The sequence below is a fragment of the Dromaius novaehollandiae genome, chromosome 2, assembly GCF_036370855.1.
Source record: "Dromaius novaehollandiae isolate bDroNov1 chromosome 2, bDroNov1.hap1, whole genome shotgun sequence".
Lineage (NCBI taxonomy): Eukaryota > Metazoa > Chordata > Aves > Casuariiformes > Dromaiidae > Dromaius > Dromaius novaehollandiae.
The window spans coordinates 129,595,071-129,616,212 of record NC_088099.1 but is presented as its reverse complement, the minus strand read 5'-3'; the positions used below and the strand labels follow the sequence as shown (position 1 = coordinate 129,616,212).

At 37.8% G+C, this 21,142-nt stretch overlaps 1 protein-coding gene across 1 annotated transcript in view; it reads right to left on the bottom strand.

Annotated features, from left to right (window-relative positions):
* SLCO5A1 (solute carrier organic anion transporter family member 5A1) overlaps window positions 1-21,142 on the bottom strand; it is an 82,082-nt gene that overhangs the window by 29,484 nt on the left and 31,456 nt on the right. The window contains exons 2-5 of the mRNA XM_026115191.2: window positions 20,742-20,874; window positions 14,557-14,783; window positions 5,787-5,951; window positions 768-966 (exon numbers count right to left, since the gene is read on the bottom strand). Coding sequence (XP_025970976.2) covers window positions 768-966; window positions 5,787-5,951; window positions 14,557-14,783; window positions 20,742-20,874 — 724 coding nt within the window. The remainder of the gene's footprint in view (window positions 1-767; window positions 967-5,786; window positions 5,952-14,556; window positions 14,784-20,741; window positions 20,875-21,142) is intronic.

The following is a 21,142-nucleotide window of genomic DNA, read 5'->3' as shown; positions in this document are numbered from 1 at the left end:
CTTCTGAGGAAACATCTTGCAGTGAAACACCTTCCCATCACTTTTAGCACAGTCTCTGGCCTCCAAATTTCCCTCATTTAAAAAAATGCTCTTGCGCGCATTTCTAAATGTCACATCCCTTGCTCCCAGTTCCTATCTTTCTGCCTCTACACCTTCCTTTTTTATGACTGCATTCTTCATTCTCAATATGTCTCTAAGGGTTTTGATCAAGTCAGTGTCCCTGGCAAGTAGTGGAGTGCATTCATACAACTTGCAATGGATTCAAAACTCAAGCCGCTATATAACTGATTCAGGGAGTGTGTTGAGTCCACAGATGTTAATATCACATCCCTAAATGATTTCTATCAAATGGGGACTGTAGACCGAAGACATTATTATGATGATATTAAATTGCGCTATTCAGGAATAATCTTTGTAATCCCTCCATTATTTTCACAATTTTTAGGAGCAGAAAAGAAAACATTTCCAGAACTGTAACTAAACTGTGAGCAATCTACACAAGATACTACTGGTGAAAGGAACTTCTTTCTGAAGTCCATTCTAAGGTATCTTCCCATCCCTCAAAGAGATGAATTATTACATAGGCTTAATTACAACTCAAATGTAAAACAGAAGGGCCATACAGTAACAGTGTGTGTTTGTATTACAATACTCACCAAATTCTTACTCAAGTATGTGGATTCTTCAGTACATCAGCAATTTTTACATTTCTTTACCATGCTTATGGAAAAAGCTGATTTTGCTACAGATGATTTAAAGATACTTACCCAGTTGTGTAAGGTATATTTATCCCCCCTAGATTAATGCTTTCACATCCAACAATGAAGAGAGTGGAAAAGCACAGCAAAGACACACCACTGCAGATCATAGCCAACTTTGCAGACTCTCTCGCACCAAGTTTCAGCTTTTTTATAATGTAGCCGCCTAGGACAATACCAACACCAGCACTTGGGACAATAATCACACCTAGCAGGAAAAAAATGGAGCAAGCTTAAAACAAGACCTATAAAAATAGAATAAAACATAAATATTGATTTCTTTCCCTAATTAGATGAGCACAAACTCCGTACTAAGAACCCCATTGTCTGATTCTCTGCTAGCAAACTGAGTCACATTTTTCAAACCTTTGGAGTGTTGTCAAACAATTAATAAAAGCCTCCTTATGATATTACCAGCAGCCAAAGCACTATAAGGGAACTATTGTATTTACAAGCAGAAATATTGCTTTGTATTTTTTTTAGAATGTAAAGAAAGGATACACACTGCTCCAGTTTAATTACTGAAAATTTGAGGAAATCCAAACCTGGGCATGAATATTCCTCTTCCTATTCTCATGTTTAATTCCAGTGAAGCAAATGTGTTGACCTAAGGCAAACCCCCAGAAGCCTGCCAAAATGAAGTGCATGAATGAGTTTGGCAGAGAACTCGTACCATTTTCATGCCTGCAATTTCTAGATTCTGATAACTTCACTCAAATTGAGTAGCACTTTTGTACATCAGTAGCCCCACTCATTTCCACACAACCACTCAGAGTGTAAACTACGATCAAACATGATTTAAGAAATTAAGTTTTTCAAATCAAATCACAGAAAGTAAGTTTAAGACACAAAAGACATGCCCATAGATAATTTCATCACTTTGCTGCTACAGACTTAAGGTGGGAAGGTTGGTAGTATGTCACAAGGCTCTCTTCACTTCCCAAGCCAGGTGTTGTTAACTCAGCAAATTTCTTGTACTTCTTAGCTTTTCTCGGCTTTTGCTTCTCGCTGGCACGTGAGAAGGTCTTTAAATAAGATCTTTGTTAATAAAGATGCATTTCACAAAAATATGGAATTTGAACAACTTTTGGCAGCTGCATCTAGGGAGAAGAAGCTAACCATTATAATCCACATTTCTAAACTTTTCTGGTCTTCTGCTTTTTAAAGGAGCTTGTAAGACTATCACTGGAAAATGTCTTTAATATTTTTGCAAAACATTCTCATTCTCTGCTAATTTGTCTGATGGTAATTTGTGAAGGAGACATTGCATTTATTAAAATGTTGATATTGTGAAAATAAACATAAGAGGCAAAAATAGTTGCTACCTTAACTATACTGCCATCACCAATGCCATTATAAAATGTCATTTCATCAGGGAGATTCTCAATAATAACCCTTCACGAAATCAAGAAGAGTTTTTCTTAAAAGAGCAGAATTTAAATACAGCAGAATTTAAAGTCTTTCTAGGAGAATTAATTGATCTCACAAAGTTCAAAGCTGTTATCTCCCTGAATTTCAACGACTGAATGATGAGCAAGGGAAAGAAACTATTCCAGTCCTTTCACTTGCACAGAAAATGTTCTCTTTGGATAAAAATAAGAAATAACAAAATGGTAACTCAGCAATCTGAGTCTACCATGCATATCCTGTTCTAAGAAATCTACTTCAGAGAAGTCCACACAGACACTGAAGGAAGAACAGGATCCTTTGCAATGCCTTTTAAAACACCAGCATCAGATATGCAGTCTCCAAATTCCATGGACCAAATCCTTGGCTACATCAGTTATATCAGCTAAGGATCTAGCCCAAGGTAAGGGCTTACTTCCAGTAAATTATCCTCAGCTATTTCTTTTACTTTCACCTTATAAGCTACTTTTGAATTCTCCATCTCTTTTTGGCCTGAATTTATCTTTTCTGTCTTCTTCTCTTGAGGGCCTTTATATTGGAAGAAATTTTTGTTAGATCTCTATCTAGTACCTTGTTCAAAACTGAACACGTAAATTTTAAGTAATTAGGGTAGTGGTTCTTCCTTTAGTGAGTTAACACTGCACTGCTCTTTTCATCCATCCTCTGCCACACCATGAAGATTAGAACATAAAAAATGAGGAGATGAATATGAGGAAACTGCCCTCCAAGGCTCTCCCCCATGCAGGAAGTTGGAAGAGAAAGGGAAAACCTATCTATCTTCAGGAAGTAAAACACCAATTCCGCCATACAAACTGGAGCTGGCAGTAACAAAACTCTCTGGGAGACTGGAAGGGCAGGAGCATTAACCTGCAGATTTAGTTGTTTGTGGTGAAAGCAGCAGACAGAAACACTCATTCTTTTCTATGTGTCAGGGAGCTTGAGAAATTCTTTTGCCCGAAGTACAAATTCTTCATCCCTGCACTCTTCTCCTTTTCTGCAGGGCATGTGAAATCAGAAGTGATATACTGTCAAAGAAACACTGTTACTACAGTGCACTTTTAGATGAGCTTCCAGGGCAAAGCTAAACATGCACATCTAATAAGGATGCATTCTTATTTTTCAAAGTCAGTTAGAGGAACAAAGCTTAAGATCCAATAGTAAGCTGCACTGCACTTTCCTTCATACTATAATGACAGTCTGGCATAGAGGAATTGTTTGTGCGCCAAACACATTGCTCTGTATAGTGCTGCAAGGCAATATCAGCTTTCAGTCAGCAATTTTCAAGCTTTGTCCTTTTTGTTGTTGTCAGGATGTTGCAGCACCTGAGGCTTTTCACAGAGGCAAAAGATGATCTTAACAGCTACTAATAGTCTGGTACCAGAAAACTGCAATATTTGCTAACAAGGCTACACTTCCAGAGGGAATATGAAGGAGAGTTTCAAAGCAATTCTGTCTGAGAAACATACTGTACCTTTTTTTAGAGCTATAGCTAGAACCAAGGCATTTGTAACCATTTTATCAGAGTGGTGCTTTACAATACATAGTGTGCAGCACTGCTGATTACAAATGATTTGAATTGTAACCCTCTTTTTCACAGATAAGCTCTCTATCAAACCACCTGAAATTTTAACCTGGATTGTCAAAGATCTACCTGCAACCTAAAGTCAAAGTTCATTTTTTCAGAATTGAGAAAATCTGAAGGCTGAATGCCACCTGCTTTTCTCATGGAAAATAAAATTGCAAACAAGGCAAGACTGCAGCACAAGTTGCTCAAGTTCAAGACCTGAAATTTGGCATTATGTCATTCTCACTGATGCATAATGTCATGTTTGTGTAAAAAAAGAAATAAATGGAAACTTAATTGAAGAATTGATGCTTATGAATTGAGATGGAAAATGCCCAATACAAAACTTACATCAGTCACATTAGAAGAGCTTCAGCAAGCACATGAACTCAGTTGTGGATGTATGAACATAGATGCATTAATATAAGTAAGTTGCATGTCCTCCTTTTGTTAAACCAGAAAAGTTTGTAAACTGGAAATGTCATTTACTAGATTAACCAGGAGCAAACTAATATAGTATTTCCAAATTTCCCCTTTTTCATATAAAAACAATCCAGAAAATTAATTATAACTGTTAACATTAATGCAACATTTAGGAGCTGGGAATGTTAATGTACTGACTGTTGAATATTTTGTCTGGCAAGAACGTTTCTGGTTTATACTGAGAATGAAGAGGGTTATGGAATAGCAATTCCATCAAGACTCCCAGTAATGCCATAAGCCATTAAAGCAAAACTCATTTGTTGTGCAGCCACTATAAACATAAATATTAGATAGAATTACAGTCCCATCAACTTAAATTTCCTCCCTATTTTACAGAACATATGGATTTCATGCCCTGAAGAGAACCTCTTCCCAGCAAGCTCTCATCTCAAGCTATTTCTCCGAGTTTCTTCTCAGCACTCTGCTTTTCTTCCAGCCACCACAGGTGACAAAGGATTCTCATGTGACATCTCTGTGTCTTTGTTTCTCTTTCTTTTACCAATTTTTGTCTTTTTCTTGACTAATGCAGTCAGTGGCTTCACCCCAAACCTCGTCCCTGTTCCCATAACTCTCTCTCCACTAATAGTGTAAGGGCATCGGCTGATTCCTCAAGGTCTCCATTCACCATCTCAGATGTAGTGACTGGAATCAAAGAATTAACTCACCTAGCAATCAGCAGGTATTCTGTATAGGAAGCAGAATGGAAAAGGCAAAAAGATGTTTATAAGTGAAAAAGAAGAGATGGAGATTGAGATGAGTGTCTTTGATGCAGCCAGGAGAATAGGAGATTTCCATGACATGGGCCCCAATTCTGCACAATACTTCGTAGCAATGGCTCCTTTCCCTAGGTAAGTTGCAGGTCAAGACCATCTCTCCTTCCCCCAGAGGAGCATGAAGCTACGTAACAGAATCTTTCAAGCTAGGGCAAAAGTTGGACTTGACTGCACATTGCTGCAGGTGGCAGGGGAAGCACCACATGTGCAAAAGAGGGAGCCTCAGAACTCAGGTGAGAGACAGGAGAGGATTGTTGTAGCTCTCCTGGCTAGACTATACTGTTGGGTGCTCAGTCTTAATACGTAAATACTGAGAGGATCACCAGCCTGAAGGAGAGAGATGAATAAGCAGAGGATGGCATAGATAAACAACTGGTCACTAGGGAAAAGGAAAGATCAGGATATTTTAAAAATCAAAGCAGAAGTAAAATTCATATAAAAAAAGAATAGCTTTAAAATATCTTTTAAGCTACATAAATCACAAAATGCCTACAGGTTTTCTAACTTGTTTTTTTGCCCTCTCCCCCCCAAAGACATTAACATACTAGAAAATGTCACTGCCTAAGCTTATGCAACCCCCCCAACTCTTTAACAATAGAAATGGGTTCATTATTTAGTTGTTCACTAAACAAATGTAGCAAGCATCAAACAAGTTTGTATAACTAACTGAATGCACATAATTGGATCCAATCACCTGTTTTAACTCTTAAAGCATGTTTTTGTTTCATTTCTGTATTGATTTATTTCACTGGTCAAAAAACGACAACCCTTTCAATGTTATACTGCATGGCAATGCCTTACCAGTGTAGATGCTGGCATTGGAAGCTGGGATGCCAAACTGTGACTCGATGAACTTGGGAATGAAGGTAATAAAAGCTGTAACAATGGCACTCTCAGCTGTGTATGACAAACTCACAAAAAGGAATGTCATGTTGCTTAAGATCCTGACAGCTGCTCTTGGAAGCTCTATAAAATGACAAAAATGACAAATGAATGTTATAAATAATGAGTGAAAAACAAATGCAAACTGAAACAAAACAAACTGATTTTCTTTGAGATGGACTGTAACTAATGGCTTGTTAGCATCTGGCTACATTTGCTAAGTGGAAGGAAGAGAGCGCATATTTTGGATTGCAATCTTTTTTGTTTGCTCTTACACTAACTATCTTACGGTATCGCCCTGGGGCTGCAGTCCCATTTTTCACAAATAGAACAGATGTCTGCTTTAACAGATCTGTCTGGAGAAACAGAGTCTACATGGTAACACTAAAAAGAAAAGAAAAACAGCAAGAAAATGTAGCAAATCTGGAATTACACTGATGTCTTATTTCAAAATTTTCTAGGAGATACGCATATCATACTGCTGAGCTTGACAACACTGAATTTTGACTCCACATGAGGAAAACAGACCACATCCTTCCCCTGTAATTGCCTGCTCAAAAGTCCACACTTGGAATTCAGGGTTAATACTACAAGTTGAATAGGATAACAAAAGATTTAGAAACAAATAATTTTGCAAATAATTAAAAAATATTTACAGTACATGCAGATAAAGCATAATCATGTCAATGGTGTCAATAAATCTCAATATGTCTTATATACCCCCAGCTCATGTAATACCCCCAGAAGGGAGAAAACTAGGAACTAAAAATGAGAACACATCATTAACTTAACTGGAAAAGGTATTCATAGATGTTGCAATTATCCTCAAACCAAATATTAAAAACCCATGAAATTCAGAACTGAAAAAGCACTTAAAATACCTTAAACTCAGTCCTGTAGTGATGCCAGGTTCTCATCACAAGATTATGATAACTGCATTCAAGCTTTAATTTTTTTGGATTATACAGAGTGATTTTTAAAGACATGGGTTTTTTTGTTTTCTTGGGGCTCCTACAAGGTCAGATTTTCAGTAAGTCTTATATTCAACCTAATGTAGTCTGGGTTTTTTTCATTTGCTTTTCTCTTTGTATGGAAATTGAATACTGTCTCAACTGAAGCCCACTGAATTCAATGACCAAAGCTCCCATTAGAAATTTAAGACATTGAATAAGTGCAGAACAGCAGAACTCCTGAGCGAGAATGTTAAAAGTTGTCAAGGCAAAAATCTGTCTCACTGACTCAACTGACTTCAAAAGCAAACAGAATTCAGACTCTTGTCATGTCAAAACTTGTCAGACTGCAAATTAGCACCTGAGTCATCTGACAGCATCCAATCCTAGCTTCTGCCAGTCCTCAAAAATTATAGTGAATTCATTATGAATACCAGATTTGTAATTGTAATACAGTTAAATGCTCTTCTGCTGCCTCTAGAAAGAAAAATATTAAATGTTAAATATAAAATTGGGCCTAAATAAGCAGTGAGAAAATCATATTAGGAAGGACTCTTATATCCAAATCCTAATGTTTTTAAGCACCTACAGCTTTTTTTTTTTAAATTATGGTACCGTACAATAGCAAAATGGAAAGAAAGAGGCAACATGATATCAACACAAATATACGGAAACTATGTTACAGATGTACATAAATATCTTTGGAAATGTCATTACTGCAGAAAGCACAAACAGAAAAGAATATTATAACTTATTGGTAAATATGCTGCAAGTTCAAAACACAACTGATCAAAATCTATCTCATTGTTCAAGAGGAAATGAAAAAGGAAAAAAAAAATCAAAGCTCTACAGTACCATTAAATGGCACTACGTTCTCATCTCTTGCTTTGTGTCCATTTTTGGTTTGGCATGGTTCAGTTGATGGGGGCTCAGATGCAAAAGGAAAACAAAGAGTGAGAACCAAGACCTACTTTAACCCAGCTTTTGCAAGCCTCTCGCAGGGGCTAGCTGACAGTAGCTCAGCAGTTTAAGAAAACAGCTGTTATAGGGCTACAGCAGGGGACCTGTAGCAGGATTCCCCCAGGGACAAGGTGCATGACTGAGTGCGTCTCCCCCTGAAACCGGCAACAAGCAGTTACGACTGAGTTTCTGCTGCTGTGAAAAAGCAGGAAGGAAGGAAGATGGGGGCGGGGAACAAAGTACAAAAGAGCAAACACTTTTTAGAGAAAAAGGTGTCCTCTAAGGCTCCAGTTTGGCCCCACCAGTGTTTTGGACATCTGTGCTGAGTCAGCGAGAACACCGTTTTCTCTATTCTCAAATGCATCAAGTAGAGGGGACGTTCTCATTAGCAGTTCTGTTTGATTTTTGTCCTCCCTGTCAGTTTTAGCAAAAAAAGGTATGTGGTTGAAAACTGCTTATATATGTGCACGTGTCTGGGCAGTAACAGCGGGAAGTATTAGCTTTGAGCCATGTCATGGGTCTACTCTAGCATTTAAACTGTTCATGGCTATTAGAATCATGTGCAATATGTATGCACAAGTACAATTGTTTCAAAAAATCCAAAAATACCTGAGAAAGGAACGGAACCAAATGTCTTTCATATTTCATGCTCCCGAGTACATAACAACGATGTAGAATAAGTGTTGGCAGAAGAATGACTTTGAATAAATCTAATCTAATAAAAGGCTACATTTATATGTACCTTTATATGTACAGGCAGGTGTTCACAACAGAATATATGTGGAAAAAATAATAGGACAGTAACTTTCAAAAGACTGGACATCACAGAGAGAAATGTCATTTTATTAGGATGATGAACTAGGTGCTGTTTATAGAAGCGAACTGAAAGTCCTTGGCTCAGGAATGAATCCAAGAACTTTGCTAAATCACATTATTTTGAAGGGGCTGGTCAAAATGTCATAAGACTTGGTAAAGTTTAGCTCTTCCTGGTAAAACTGAGCTTCAGGAAAGTTTAAGGTTTAGAACTTTGCATCTAAAGAAACTAAAGAACTGATCAACTAAAGAACTGTATCTAAAGAACATTTTGCTCTGGCAAATGTTCTGATGTAGTGCTGTACTTTCTGTTGACTCCTGCTTACATCTTTCAGGATACTGAGCACTCAGTTTAAAGGTCATTATTAATACGAGAAATAATATTTTCAAATTGGATTTCTACAGATGAATACACAACACTCAGACTGTCTTGGAATAAACACAAGTTTTCTTAAAACTGTGTGAAAGATTCTTCTTTAGAGACCAGCCCTGTTCTGATTACTGCAATTTCTGGCATGAAATAAAACAGAGTATTCCTGCATGCTGCACTAATACATGCAACCTGTATCTGGTGATGGCTGATGCTCTCTGCACTTTCTAGAGAGTAGCTGTCTGGCATAGAGGGAAAAGTTGCTATATATTAATAAATCTGTAAATAAAAATACATATTCATAATTAGGTTTTCCCTGTTTTCCTCCTATGATTACAATAAAATCTTGTGTAACGGAATCTTTATTAGACTTCTAAATTAAAAAAAAACTATAATAAAAAGATACAGGAAATATCTTACATTTTCCAAGCACACTAATTCTAATAAGAAGCAGGAATGCCGGCAACTTTAAGGATCCAGTGCTCTGTACCACATAATCCACCATGCATTTAAAACATTTCAATGTCATGTTATTTTTGTAAGGTATAACAATCAGCCATAGGCCTAGTCTGTGGTTTCAAGGTCATTATTAAACCTCTTGGGCTCTGATTTTTTAACAGAATCATTATCTGTCATTTTTACAAATATACATGAGAAAGCAAACTATAAGAATTTGCAGTTTCCATCATTCTGTCATTTGAACAAATAAGTGTCCATCAATTACATCCCTAAAACTGAAATGATCTTCTAACATGACTGCAAACATGCTTACTCTGCTGTGCAGTAATTCAAATCCTAAACTTTCCCATTTTTCTTTTTTTTTAAGCAACCTAATAAGTTTTTAAGCATAAACTGGAACTTCTCTTGCTGGACTGCTTTGCTGTTTTACTGGTAATTTGATTCCCTTCCTGATCTTTGACAATATTTTTTCTCTAGTCAGCATTCATTTTCTATCACTGCTGTACTGGACCACTGCTTGACTCATTGTAAGGGAAAAGTGGTATATTTTAAGAAGACCCTGAAACAGTGCAAATATTTGTAAATACTGCCCTAGGTTACATAAAATTCTTAAAGCACTGTAACAGAATTTCAATAAAAACTCAAATAATTCCAACTTCACCTCTTTTTTCTTAATTTAATACATTTTCTTTTATCCCTATTCCTGTATAACTAGCCAAAAGTGGTGCATGAATATAACCAAGGGAACAAAATATCCCAGTCTGCAGCACTACCTTCTTGTAGTCCATCAGGAAACCCCCTTATGCAGGTGATACAGATAATTATTCAAAGGACCTCCTTTCCATCAAGCCCCTACAGCTCAGATTTGAGGGAGGCTGAATCCAGATGAAGCTCTCAGGGATAGCTGTTGTTCTTGCAGAGTGCAAAGCAGGGTCAATATTTGAGACAGAATTTCTGGTTTGTTTATGAGAATGGAAATTAACATTTTCAGCCACACATTAATATTGTAAACATATTGTTTAAAATCTAACAAAGTCTAAGCATTAATTCTAGAATCAAGTCAAAGTATTAATTCTAGAATAATATTTTGCCACATGTGTTTCATCTCATTATCTACTCACATAACATTTAAACAATCTCATTCAACTAGCTTCCACAAGGATTTTCAGGACATGCCCTAAGCTCCTGGGTGGCAGCCAGATAGTCAAACAGTCCGTAATATCTCATCAAGAGTAGGGAATTTTGAAGTGCATTTGGTCTGATTATTATTTTGTATAATTTGATTTAGGGTGGTTTCTCAAGGCTCTGGATAAGACTGGCCATTGCTGCACTGGATGATGCCAACATTATCTATTTTAAGTTCTCCAAGATGGCATAATAAAGGGCAGAGAGGGAAGTGACTTGCTCGAAGTCACCCTGCCGGTCAGTGGCGCAGCAGTATCTCCAGTCCACGGTCTGCCAAACTCTCTGGCATTTACAGGGCTCACAAAGTGCCTCTGCACACAGACCAATACCTTTCTCCTGCTCTTCTCATTCTTACTAAATAATATTTGCGTATTATAGAAATTGCAATCAGACAGCCATGAGCCATGAGTTATGTCTTTTAACTTTGCTGATGCTCTGACAATCGTTATCCTGCCTCTGTCCCTGGTACAAACTGACTGGGAACAGCATATGGGCTGGTAGACATGAAAATTCCACATTTAAGAAATGTCTCAGGAGTAATGTTGGTTTATTTCTATGTATATAAGCACCAAACTCATCCTTTTTCAGAAAAACAAAGATGACAAAATATATGCCATTAATCAACACTCTTCAGAGTTTAAATCAGCACATTCTAGGTGAGTAATATATGAATTTGCTTTCTTTACAGCACTTCTTTATCCAACTGCACAATAAGTTTCATTATAGTAAAAAGTAAAAAGGCCTGAAGACACAGCTTCCATGGTACAAAACCCTAAGGGTATCCACACAATAAAGGAAAACAGTGTTTCTGTCTGCTCAAGTTCATGGTTTATCTGCACCTGTGAGATTAAACCACGGTTTCTTCATTATATATCTCCTCTAGCTCATGTTTTTTACACTGTCTTTATTTCTCCAATTCAATTTTCATCCTCCTATGACCTATTGAATTTTTTTTGATATCTTCCTCAAAAGCAGTCTTCCTCTTAAATTGTTTACTTGCAATAGAAATAGGAAAAGACGGAATTCCAAGCCCATGTATCTCAAAACATGAAAAAATGTAAAGATGGATGTATATTTTTATCTGATCCCAGCTCTATCATGGGCCAAACCAAAAACCAAGTCACTGAAGCTTGAGGACACTTGCAGCTGGAGCCAATTTTGTTTTATTTCTTCAGCCTATACTGACAGCCATTCCAGAAGAAAAGGGACTCCAACCCTCTCCTCTTATGTCTTTTCAATTCCTTTTCACTCCTATCTAGAACTAACTTGCATGAAATTAGGACAAGTTACAGTAGGACAAGAATGCAACATCATTTTGCAAGGCTTCCCAAGTAAGAGAAGATCGTATCAGAAGAGCAAACCAAGCAGTTTCTTCCACAGACTTTCCCTACCAAAGATGCACAGGTTTTACAGATTTAATGACACTAACCTCTGTCATAACAGACTACGACATCAGTGATATTTAAAAGTATAGAACAGAAAATGCGACTTACTAAATCATCAGTCTCCCAGCTACTGCCTAGGTGGAGTCTCTGCCCATCTTTCTATAAAAAGAGTTTGCATAATATGAAGCCCCGAAATTCAATGGGAAGTATAAAATGCACATGGTAGCTCAAAAGAAACAATGTTAAATGACTTAGACACATGTGACCTTTTTCCTTCCCATTATGAGTGAAATTACCTCAACTGAGAAGCCTGAGGCATGATCTCATCCCATAAAGCCCACTTAAACTTGGAAAATAATTAAATGATAGTGCATTCCTGCTGCAGGCCCTTTTTGCTAGGGTAAATGACACCCAATGGGAAAGCTATTATCAGTTCATAGCAAAATACTTCTCACTGTGTTACCTAGACTTGCTTGGTATCTTTCTGACATGTGGACTACAATGCTGTTTTTATCTGTTCCACGCAGTGAAGCTTCTCCTCTAGAGAAAATGAAAAGTTTTGTAAATAAGACACTATAATTTGGCGACCACCATTAAAATATTCATAGAGGATTTTGTTAATAAAAGGTGTGGCATAATTTAGGCTGATATATACCTAAGAAACGCATACTAAAAAGAGATAACAGAAGTTGTGGTTCTTGTGAAAAAAGTACTAGAAAAATTCTCTTTAAAAGTATATATTTTTTTTCTGTATCTGTTCTACCACTAGTGAAACAACATGATCTGGAAGGTGAAATTTTGTACAAAAATGGAGAATCAGCATCAGCGAACTCATCCAGACACACAGTTTACCTGAACATGTCTATCTCTTCCAGACACACCTACAGAAGGAAGCGATCCCTCTGCGGCGAGATTGCCTCTACTGATTAGGAAGGAATGCAACAGGGACTGAGCCCCCTTTTCCACTTCCCTAAGTTAGTGAGAAAGCCTTGACAGGAATAGACCAGAACTACTTTTGATAGTTGGGAGGCCAGTAAGTTTGAAGGCAAAACAAACCAACTAGCTTTATGAATTTAAGAGAAAACATTATGTGAGTGAGTCACAAATACGGGGGATACAGAGTCTTCAAAGAAAGTAGTACACAATATTTTTTTCTTTCCTCTCAATCCACCACTTTCTGAGCTACTCTCGATTGACGATTGTACCGAGAACTATTATCTCGGACTGAGAAACAAAGAGAGGACCAGGTCCTAAATAATCTGATATTGCATGTTTATCTTCCTTGCTGTGAGCCTTGATTACAATGTCGTTATGTGAGCTAATAAAATCAGCACAATATAATTATGGTGTTGGTTTTTGTTAACTTCCATAGAAACTAAAAATAATTTCAGTTTTCCTAAAAGTATAGGTATAATTGCAATGTGAAGTAAGCCTATATGTATATGGGCAAACATTATTTAGAATTAAACTGTTTTTAGTGCTGGTAAGTCTCAGCTACTGGATAAAATGAGTGATCATAAATGTATCATTAAAAAATTTGTCAGTCATATCCCGGACTGATATACCCCAAAAAGTAGCACTGATACCCATGTCAATAAACAAACACTTACAAGTTTTGAGTTCAAATTATGTCTGATGGCACAAAAGATAAGAGTTTTCATGATTTCTCTTAGTTCCACTGTTTTCATCAGCTACCACAAACATGGCACAACCAGCAGTCATGTCATGGAAGCCAAGCAAGACACACCAGTATTGATAACACAACAGCATGAAGGTGCATTCATTCTTATCCTGTACTGTTCAGTATTACGACACTGTAAAGGTTATATTGCCAACTCCAAATTCATATACTTCACATTAATTCAGTTTTTAACAACACTACCTTTTTTCCCATTGCATTTTATCAATGATTAGCACTGATTGTTAGATTTCACATCAATATTGTTCTTACTGAAAATAAAAATCCCTATTACCTGTCATTTTTTGGTCTCTTCTTGTTTCAAAATTAGCACAAGTTTATTCATCATACCCTTCTGAAAATAAATAGCTTGCAATACGCAACTGCCAGGAAATACATATGAGATAAAATAATATTTCTGTATTAATCTGTCCAAATACATAAGGTAATTTAACACATGTACTAGAATTGTTTTCACTTGTTTTGCCTATATTTTAGGAGAGGAACACCTTATTCTGTGAGGGACTGCTTAAGAAAGTATGACAATTACAAACTGTTATGTTGTGAATAAAGGTCATACAACCATGTGACAGACAGGGAGCAGATGAATATGAAAGGGGGGGAAGGGAACTGGTTTATTAAAGCAAATAGGCTACCTATTTGTGACAGGTGCACATTAAACACACTCCAATAGTTTAAGTAAAAGGAAGTCTTATCTTCATAACTGCGCTTTGTAATTTTAAAAAAGGACAATCTAGTAAAACCTCTCTCAGCAACAAAACATAATATGGAACAGAACATGTCAAAATTCTGCCTTCAGTTAGACTCATACAATCCTAGATGACGACCTTGAAATTTAAAGCATTTAAAAATTAAAAACAAACTTCACCTTTAACATTCTTTCCAAATCCCATAGAGGCAGGAACTGCACTGTCTGCTTGCATTTTGCTATTTGTTTTCTCTTTCATGACTTCATCCTCACTTGAAACATCATCAGAGTTCATCTTCTTTTTCTTTTTCTTTTTTTTATGCCGAGGAGGGAGCTTTTTTGGAAAGGTAAACATTGGAAATATCACAAGGAGCATTGCAATGGCACAAAGGAGAAATCCGCTCCACCTAAAGCCAGAAGATAGGAAGAAAAATGACAGCCAATGAATTATGTGAAATAAAAACACCACAGTGGTTATTATAGCCCCTACTATACTTTTCCAGCCCCTAGCTGGAAAGATATATTTGTAAAATATGTAACATGGAAATTAAACTAAATAATTGGAGCAGGGGAGAGACTTCATTTCATTAAAACCCTTAATTAGAAGACGCTTCTGTTGGCTTTCCTACTGATAAAGGTATTTATCCAGAAATCAGCAACTATTATGAAAAAGTGCCATCTTTGAGTTCCTCTAATTTTTCCCCTTTAATTATTATTTAGTCCCAAGTCCTGACAGGTAGAAGCTCAGTTTTTCTTTGTTTTGCTTGGCTAATTCTCAATAAAGCAATACTGTATTCCTCTAGAGAACATGAAAATGTTGTCCATGAAATGAGAAGATATAATGTCCACGTAGAGATAACAGGATTAAACCTGTCGTGCTTCCAAATGACTACCTTTCTCTACACGGTCTGGTCTATAGTCTCCCCAGTGCAGAGCTCCCAACGCCTGCTTGCGTGCAACATATGTGCCAGGGCTTATGCCTGGAACTTCACAGCTCCGTTCTGAGACCGTGACTTGAAATATCTCTTCACAAAGCAATACGTCTTCTCTCCCTCTTTCTTATAAGAACAGGATATAATCAGCTCTGCAAAGACCCCTTGGCTCACACTAGATGACTCAGGGTCTACCCATGGAGAAGGATATTGGCACTGTACAGGATGAGAGAAAAGTGCTATTCAGAGGGTAAAAGAATACAGTCATCCTCCCTGAAGCCAAGAAACTTAACTAACTTTACCACAGCAATGCATATGTGCAAAAGGGCCTTTTTAGAGAATACTCTAGAGTTAATCTTCTGCGGTCAGGAAGCTGACAGTAGAATATAACCTAATTTCTCCTCTAAATTCATCTTGCAATGAAAGAACACAGAGGAAACATGGATAAACTCGCACAGACGCTTCCATAAAGAAGGAAGGCCTCAGAATTCACCCACAGCAGTCTTCCAGTGTATTGAAAACATGATTCACATTAGAAATCCCTGAAGCCTTGAGTTCGATGCTAATCTATTTGACACTAGTGTAAAGGAAGTTTCACTGAATTCAACTCCCTCACTCCAATATCAAACCATCACAATGAAAGACTGAAGCTCTTTGCTTTTCAATTATAGTTTGTAAGACTATGGTTACATTTTTGTACATCCTTTACACTTAAAATGGAAGCTGCATCGCGAAACTACTTATTAAATACTTGCTCAAATTTTAAACATTTAAAAATATTCAGTAGACTGGATTATTTGCACAAGAAACAGAAGCAACGTTTGGCTTCACTTTCATAATGCAAACATACTGCAGAATGTATTTTTTAATGAAGGCAAATTCATATGCACATGTAATGCTTATGCAAAGGCAAACCAGCAACAAACATCCATAACTACCACCATTTTTATTAGAAAAATTGCACAGGAATCTTTTGTGAGGCAAATCTAGAGTGAGTGAAAGTTTTGACCAGTTTTGATATTATGTAAACAGAAAATCCTCTATTCACTCATTTTAGCTGATAAAATACAGGGATTACAAACCAGACTTTTAGGAGGATTACTCAGCACTATCAGAGAGGGAATAAATTGGTACACTGTATAAAAACATAGCAACATCCCTCTCAGGTTCTCAGAGGCGGCAGCAGCAAAGCACTGATCAAAGGAACAATCTGTGGCAATAACATATAGAAATCTGAAACCACCCACTCAGCGGGGAGCAGCAAAGGAAACAGGGCCCTCTGATGTAGCCAGAAATGAAATTCAAATCCAAAGGGACCATTATGGCAGCATACCAAGTGTTGGAGATGTCAGAAATGCAGCACTGTATGTAATACTGTGTACTGTCTACACTTCATGTCTTACTGGAAAGATATCAAAGAACTGGAAAACAGACAAAAGAGGATATCAGAAATAACAAGAACTTTTACGATGGGAAGTGAGAGGTCAGAATGGGATCTATATTAATTAGAACACATTAAATCAAGGGCTTTTTAAAGTCAAAGAAAATATGCAGGGGAATACAAGCACTAGGACCTCAAACGAAAGGAATTAAAGCTAAGGGAGGTCCAGACAGTGCAGAAGGAATTCCTTTAAACTTCTTGTGCGGAACAGCAACGAAAGATAATATGAGAAGACCCAAGCACTGAATGGATTCAGAACTAGGCAAACACTTAGAAAAGTGTCAGCAAAAGAAAATTTAATTCAAAGTGCTTGACAGATGGCCAATGGCTGCTCTGCAATTAACTTGATCCCAGCACCATATGTTAACAGTTCTTAGAGACAACAACATGATGAGATTTCTAGCAGATATCCAGGCCACTCCTTACAGCTACCATATTTGAATATAAAGCAGTTTTAAACATTTGATGGGATGGCAAAGGTACTTGGCCTGTAATTTAGCTCAGAGCACCTACAAAGAAATATTGAAAAATCCAGGTCTGTGCAAAACCATTTTTTGTGGAACTCAAGGAAGAATCAGACCAGAAACAATCACTCTTACTGTGTTTATCAGATCTCACAAAAGATAAACCAAATTGTCTGTTTCCTACATATATAGAATATATTTCTTAGAAAGGAACAGTTTAAGTAAAAAATAGGCTTTGCAGCAATGCTTGCTGCCATATATCACAGTTGCTGTACTTCTTGTTTTGTCTGTAATCATTACCTTGGCTCTTTGCAATAAGTGAAGTTAGAAACTTTACAGCTGTAATAAGAGAAAGATGAGAATCAAAGACACTAATTCACTTCAGAGGAGACAAGGCTCAGAAATATTAAATATGACTGCCCATTAACTTACTGTAATTGCGCCCTACTTTTGAAAAGCATGTCAGCACTCTGAAGTAAGCATTCTACTACTCTTGTATTTCAATTTATTAGATGACATAAAAATAAACTTGGCTACACGGCACTTTCCTGCAAAGAGAAAATGTCAAGGTCCCAGAAAACAGATTTCAGTGGAATGAAATGCTACACTTCCAGAGCTCTCTGTAATGGAGCAGTTATTAGGGATAAAGGATCAATTCTCACACCATTAGTCTTAATTTTAATGGGTAGATAAAAGATAAAAAGATAAAGATAAAGCTTCAGAAAGTGAAAGAGAATGAAGCACAAATGCTGTGAACACCACTGAAGTGGTGAAGTACAGGCCATGGACTGTGAAACAAATTACCAGAAACCTGATATCAAGGGATACTCTTTAGAAAGTTAAGAGAGAAAAAAATTAGAGACCAAAAATTAACAAAGTACCTGGAACATCCTTCAGGGGATTAATCGCAGCTAGTGTCTTTACAGATTTAATCACTGCAATAAAAAGAGGAAACTCTGAATAGCTTTTACTCTCCTATGCTGGCTAGAGTACGACTCGCCTGCTGAGAGCCTGTTCTGGCAATTTCCTGCCCTTGCTTGAATCATATTTGCATCGCCACTGCTGGCACCCCTGCAAAAAATTTAAATCACCACGAGACTTGTTCAGGTGACATTAAACCTTGGAGATACATAAAACCTATTTATCAGTTTGACAAACAATCTTCCAGATGCACAACTGAGGCTCTTTTCCCTACTTCGTTTCCAAGGCCTGATACGGTAGATGTTCTCAAAGCTTGAGCACAAAAGTGGTTCTAAGAGATGATTGCTCACCACTCTTGCCACAAAGCTCAGTGGTTACAGCATTCCTGTAGGATGCCATCTCTGGCTCTTCTCACTCTTCTCAGAGAAGGAATTTATACCTGTACTTCATGGGCAAGGACAGGACAGCTTGGGATGGCTGCCACCACCGCCACTTCCTCAAGGAGCCCCCCACAACGCATGAACCTTGCTAATCTACAGCTCAACCACCACACCGTATAGGACAGCATGACATGATGCCTGAGTTTCACCAACCCCGTCTTTAGGTACCTAAAGCAGCCCACACATTGCAAACTGCCAATCTTGGGGCTGTGGATTCTGCAGGGTGACTGGACCCTGAAAAGATAAGCAATACAGTATTTGGTATTGTGATTTTAAATTCCTTCACATTTTCCTGCCTGATCTCTCGTATTCTCTGCCTGTGATATTTAGTTCAGGCTCCTTGTGGCATAAGCTACAATCCAGATTTACTAATGCCTTTGGACTTCTCATAGGAATATCTATCTACATGTCCCTTCATGGTCTATGATCATGCTGAAACGTGCTGAAACAAGAGGAGACTTACACATTTGGCTATGACAACACTGCACTAATATCCAGGCTAGGGTTAAACTGGCAGTGCTGGCAGTCCACCTGCTGCAGCACAGAGCTTGGAGCAAACTGCCGGATAAGCAGCTAAACTAATGTGTCCCTGCTGCTCTAGTTCTGATCAGATGCTGACCATCAGTTCCAACATGCACTTTGTTAAAAAGATGTGAAACGAGTTTTACTAAGAATGTGTATTATTTTGGTCTTATTCAAAATCTTTTATTCAAGAATAGTCAAAACACTTTTTTAACATTACACCATATTCACATCACAAATCTTTTCTGTGAGATAAATCAGTATATAAATCAGGGCACAGAGTAGTTAAACGCAAGGTCACAGGTAAGTGGAGCACTCAGGTTGCCTTTCTCTAGTGACAACATTGAAAATTGAGCTAGAGTGTCCTGTACAGCTAATGCTCTTGAACAAAGTAAAACAAATAAAGAAGTGATATTCAGAGGGTTTAAGTACATTCCAAAGAAAGAATTTTTCAAATCAAATTGCCAGGAGAGATCACTAGGATAAACAGCAACAGATGGAGTCTGACTGAAATGGTATAGTGATAAATACGAATCAAATGCACATCAGCTGAAACTCGACCCTATCCTCAGTGACTAAAACTATGGGAATAGTTCCGTAACATTTGTATTGAGCAGAAGTGTACAGGACTCCAAGACAGTGTTACAGATGTACCATCAAGCAGTTGAACTGGAGCTAATGACTGGAGCTCTGTTCTGAGCCTTAGTACGTGCTTCATGTCATCACCATATCGAGGCTGAGAATCAGAGAAGAACCACATTAAAGATGTGCAGAAACAAAGGCAAGCCCCTCTGGATTTTCTCTAGGAGGCCAGAAAAATGATTCAAGGATCCTGAAATGCTGCTTGAAATGAACCAACACAACCAACTATTGAGATGCAAAACAGAGCTATCCTCCTGTGATAATGAACTTAAGTCTTTCGTGGGTTTGCATGCTTTTCAAGCCAGACTTACGGATTGCCTTGGAAAAGCCAGTCAAAACGTCCTCAAGGCCTGCTTCCCCCAAAAGGCATTTCCGAGGAGGTCCCATGTCAAGGGCTGCCCAAAGACACTGAGGAATGATTATGGCTGTTACATCTCAGCACCAGCTGGAAGCTCACTATTTACAGGAGAATTATTTAACGGTTTACATCATTACCTACCTAAACCATGAGCCATCTCCCTGAGTCACAAGACTGGAAACGCCAGTTCTGATACCATCCTATCACCTTTTCCTACCAGGGTAAAAGACGCTTACCACTCCTCAGCTGGGGAGTATGGAGTTCAGCATTTCTGGCTGCCTGCTTTGGATTTATCCACCTTCCATATACCAGTCCAGCCCTGGGGAGCACTTATGCTCTGTGGCATCCTACAACACTGGTAGTCCCACCACTTCCATGGGACTGTCTGCTGTCAGTCAGTGCCCACAGTGTCAGTCAGAGAGAGACCTGTAGCAACCAAAAGCAGGAGATTTTCCACAGAATGTGCCCATGCACTTCTGTGGCAAGCATTTCCTCTCTGTCAGAATATAACGTTCAGTAACCTATAGGCATGTCCTCTTGCTTGGCTTCCTGCTACAGTCTTGAACAAGCACTCAAGAGATATGGTTTCCCTCAATTTCCTACTGACAATTTAGAGAGTAGTTTTGAAAAATGCTTGACTCTTACCAGTTTCCAATGAATCGAGGATCACTCTGGTCAATATAAATGGTTGTTCTAGGATCAACATAGAAACCAATAAGAACTCCTCCTAGTAAGTATCCAGCTGCAGGACCAAGTGCTCCCATTACATACATGATGGCTGAGGAGATAAAAGGTCAAAATCATATATCAATAAAAAGAATGTTTCATTAGTTACTTATATGTAGAATAAGGATCCAAAAGCACAAGATGCCTCTTAAAGCAGGGAGTTTTGAACACCAGAATCTTCAAGAGCACTTTTTGCAACCTTCCAACGTAGCAACTCATGGATAAATAAAATATCGATAAGAAAATTACTGTTTTCTGTGTGTTTTTAGCCAAATGATGGATGGAAGTATAAACTATTTTGGTGTTTGGATGGATACCAT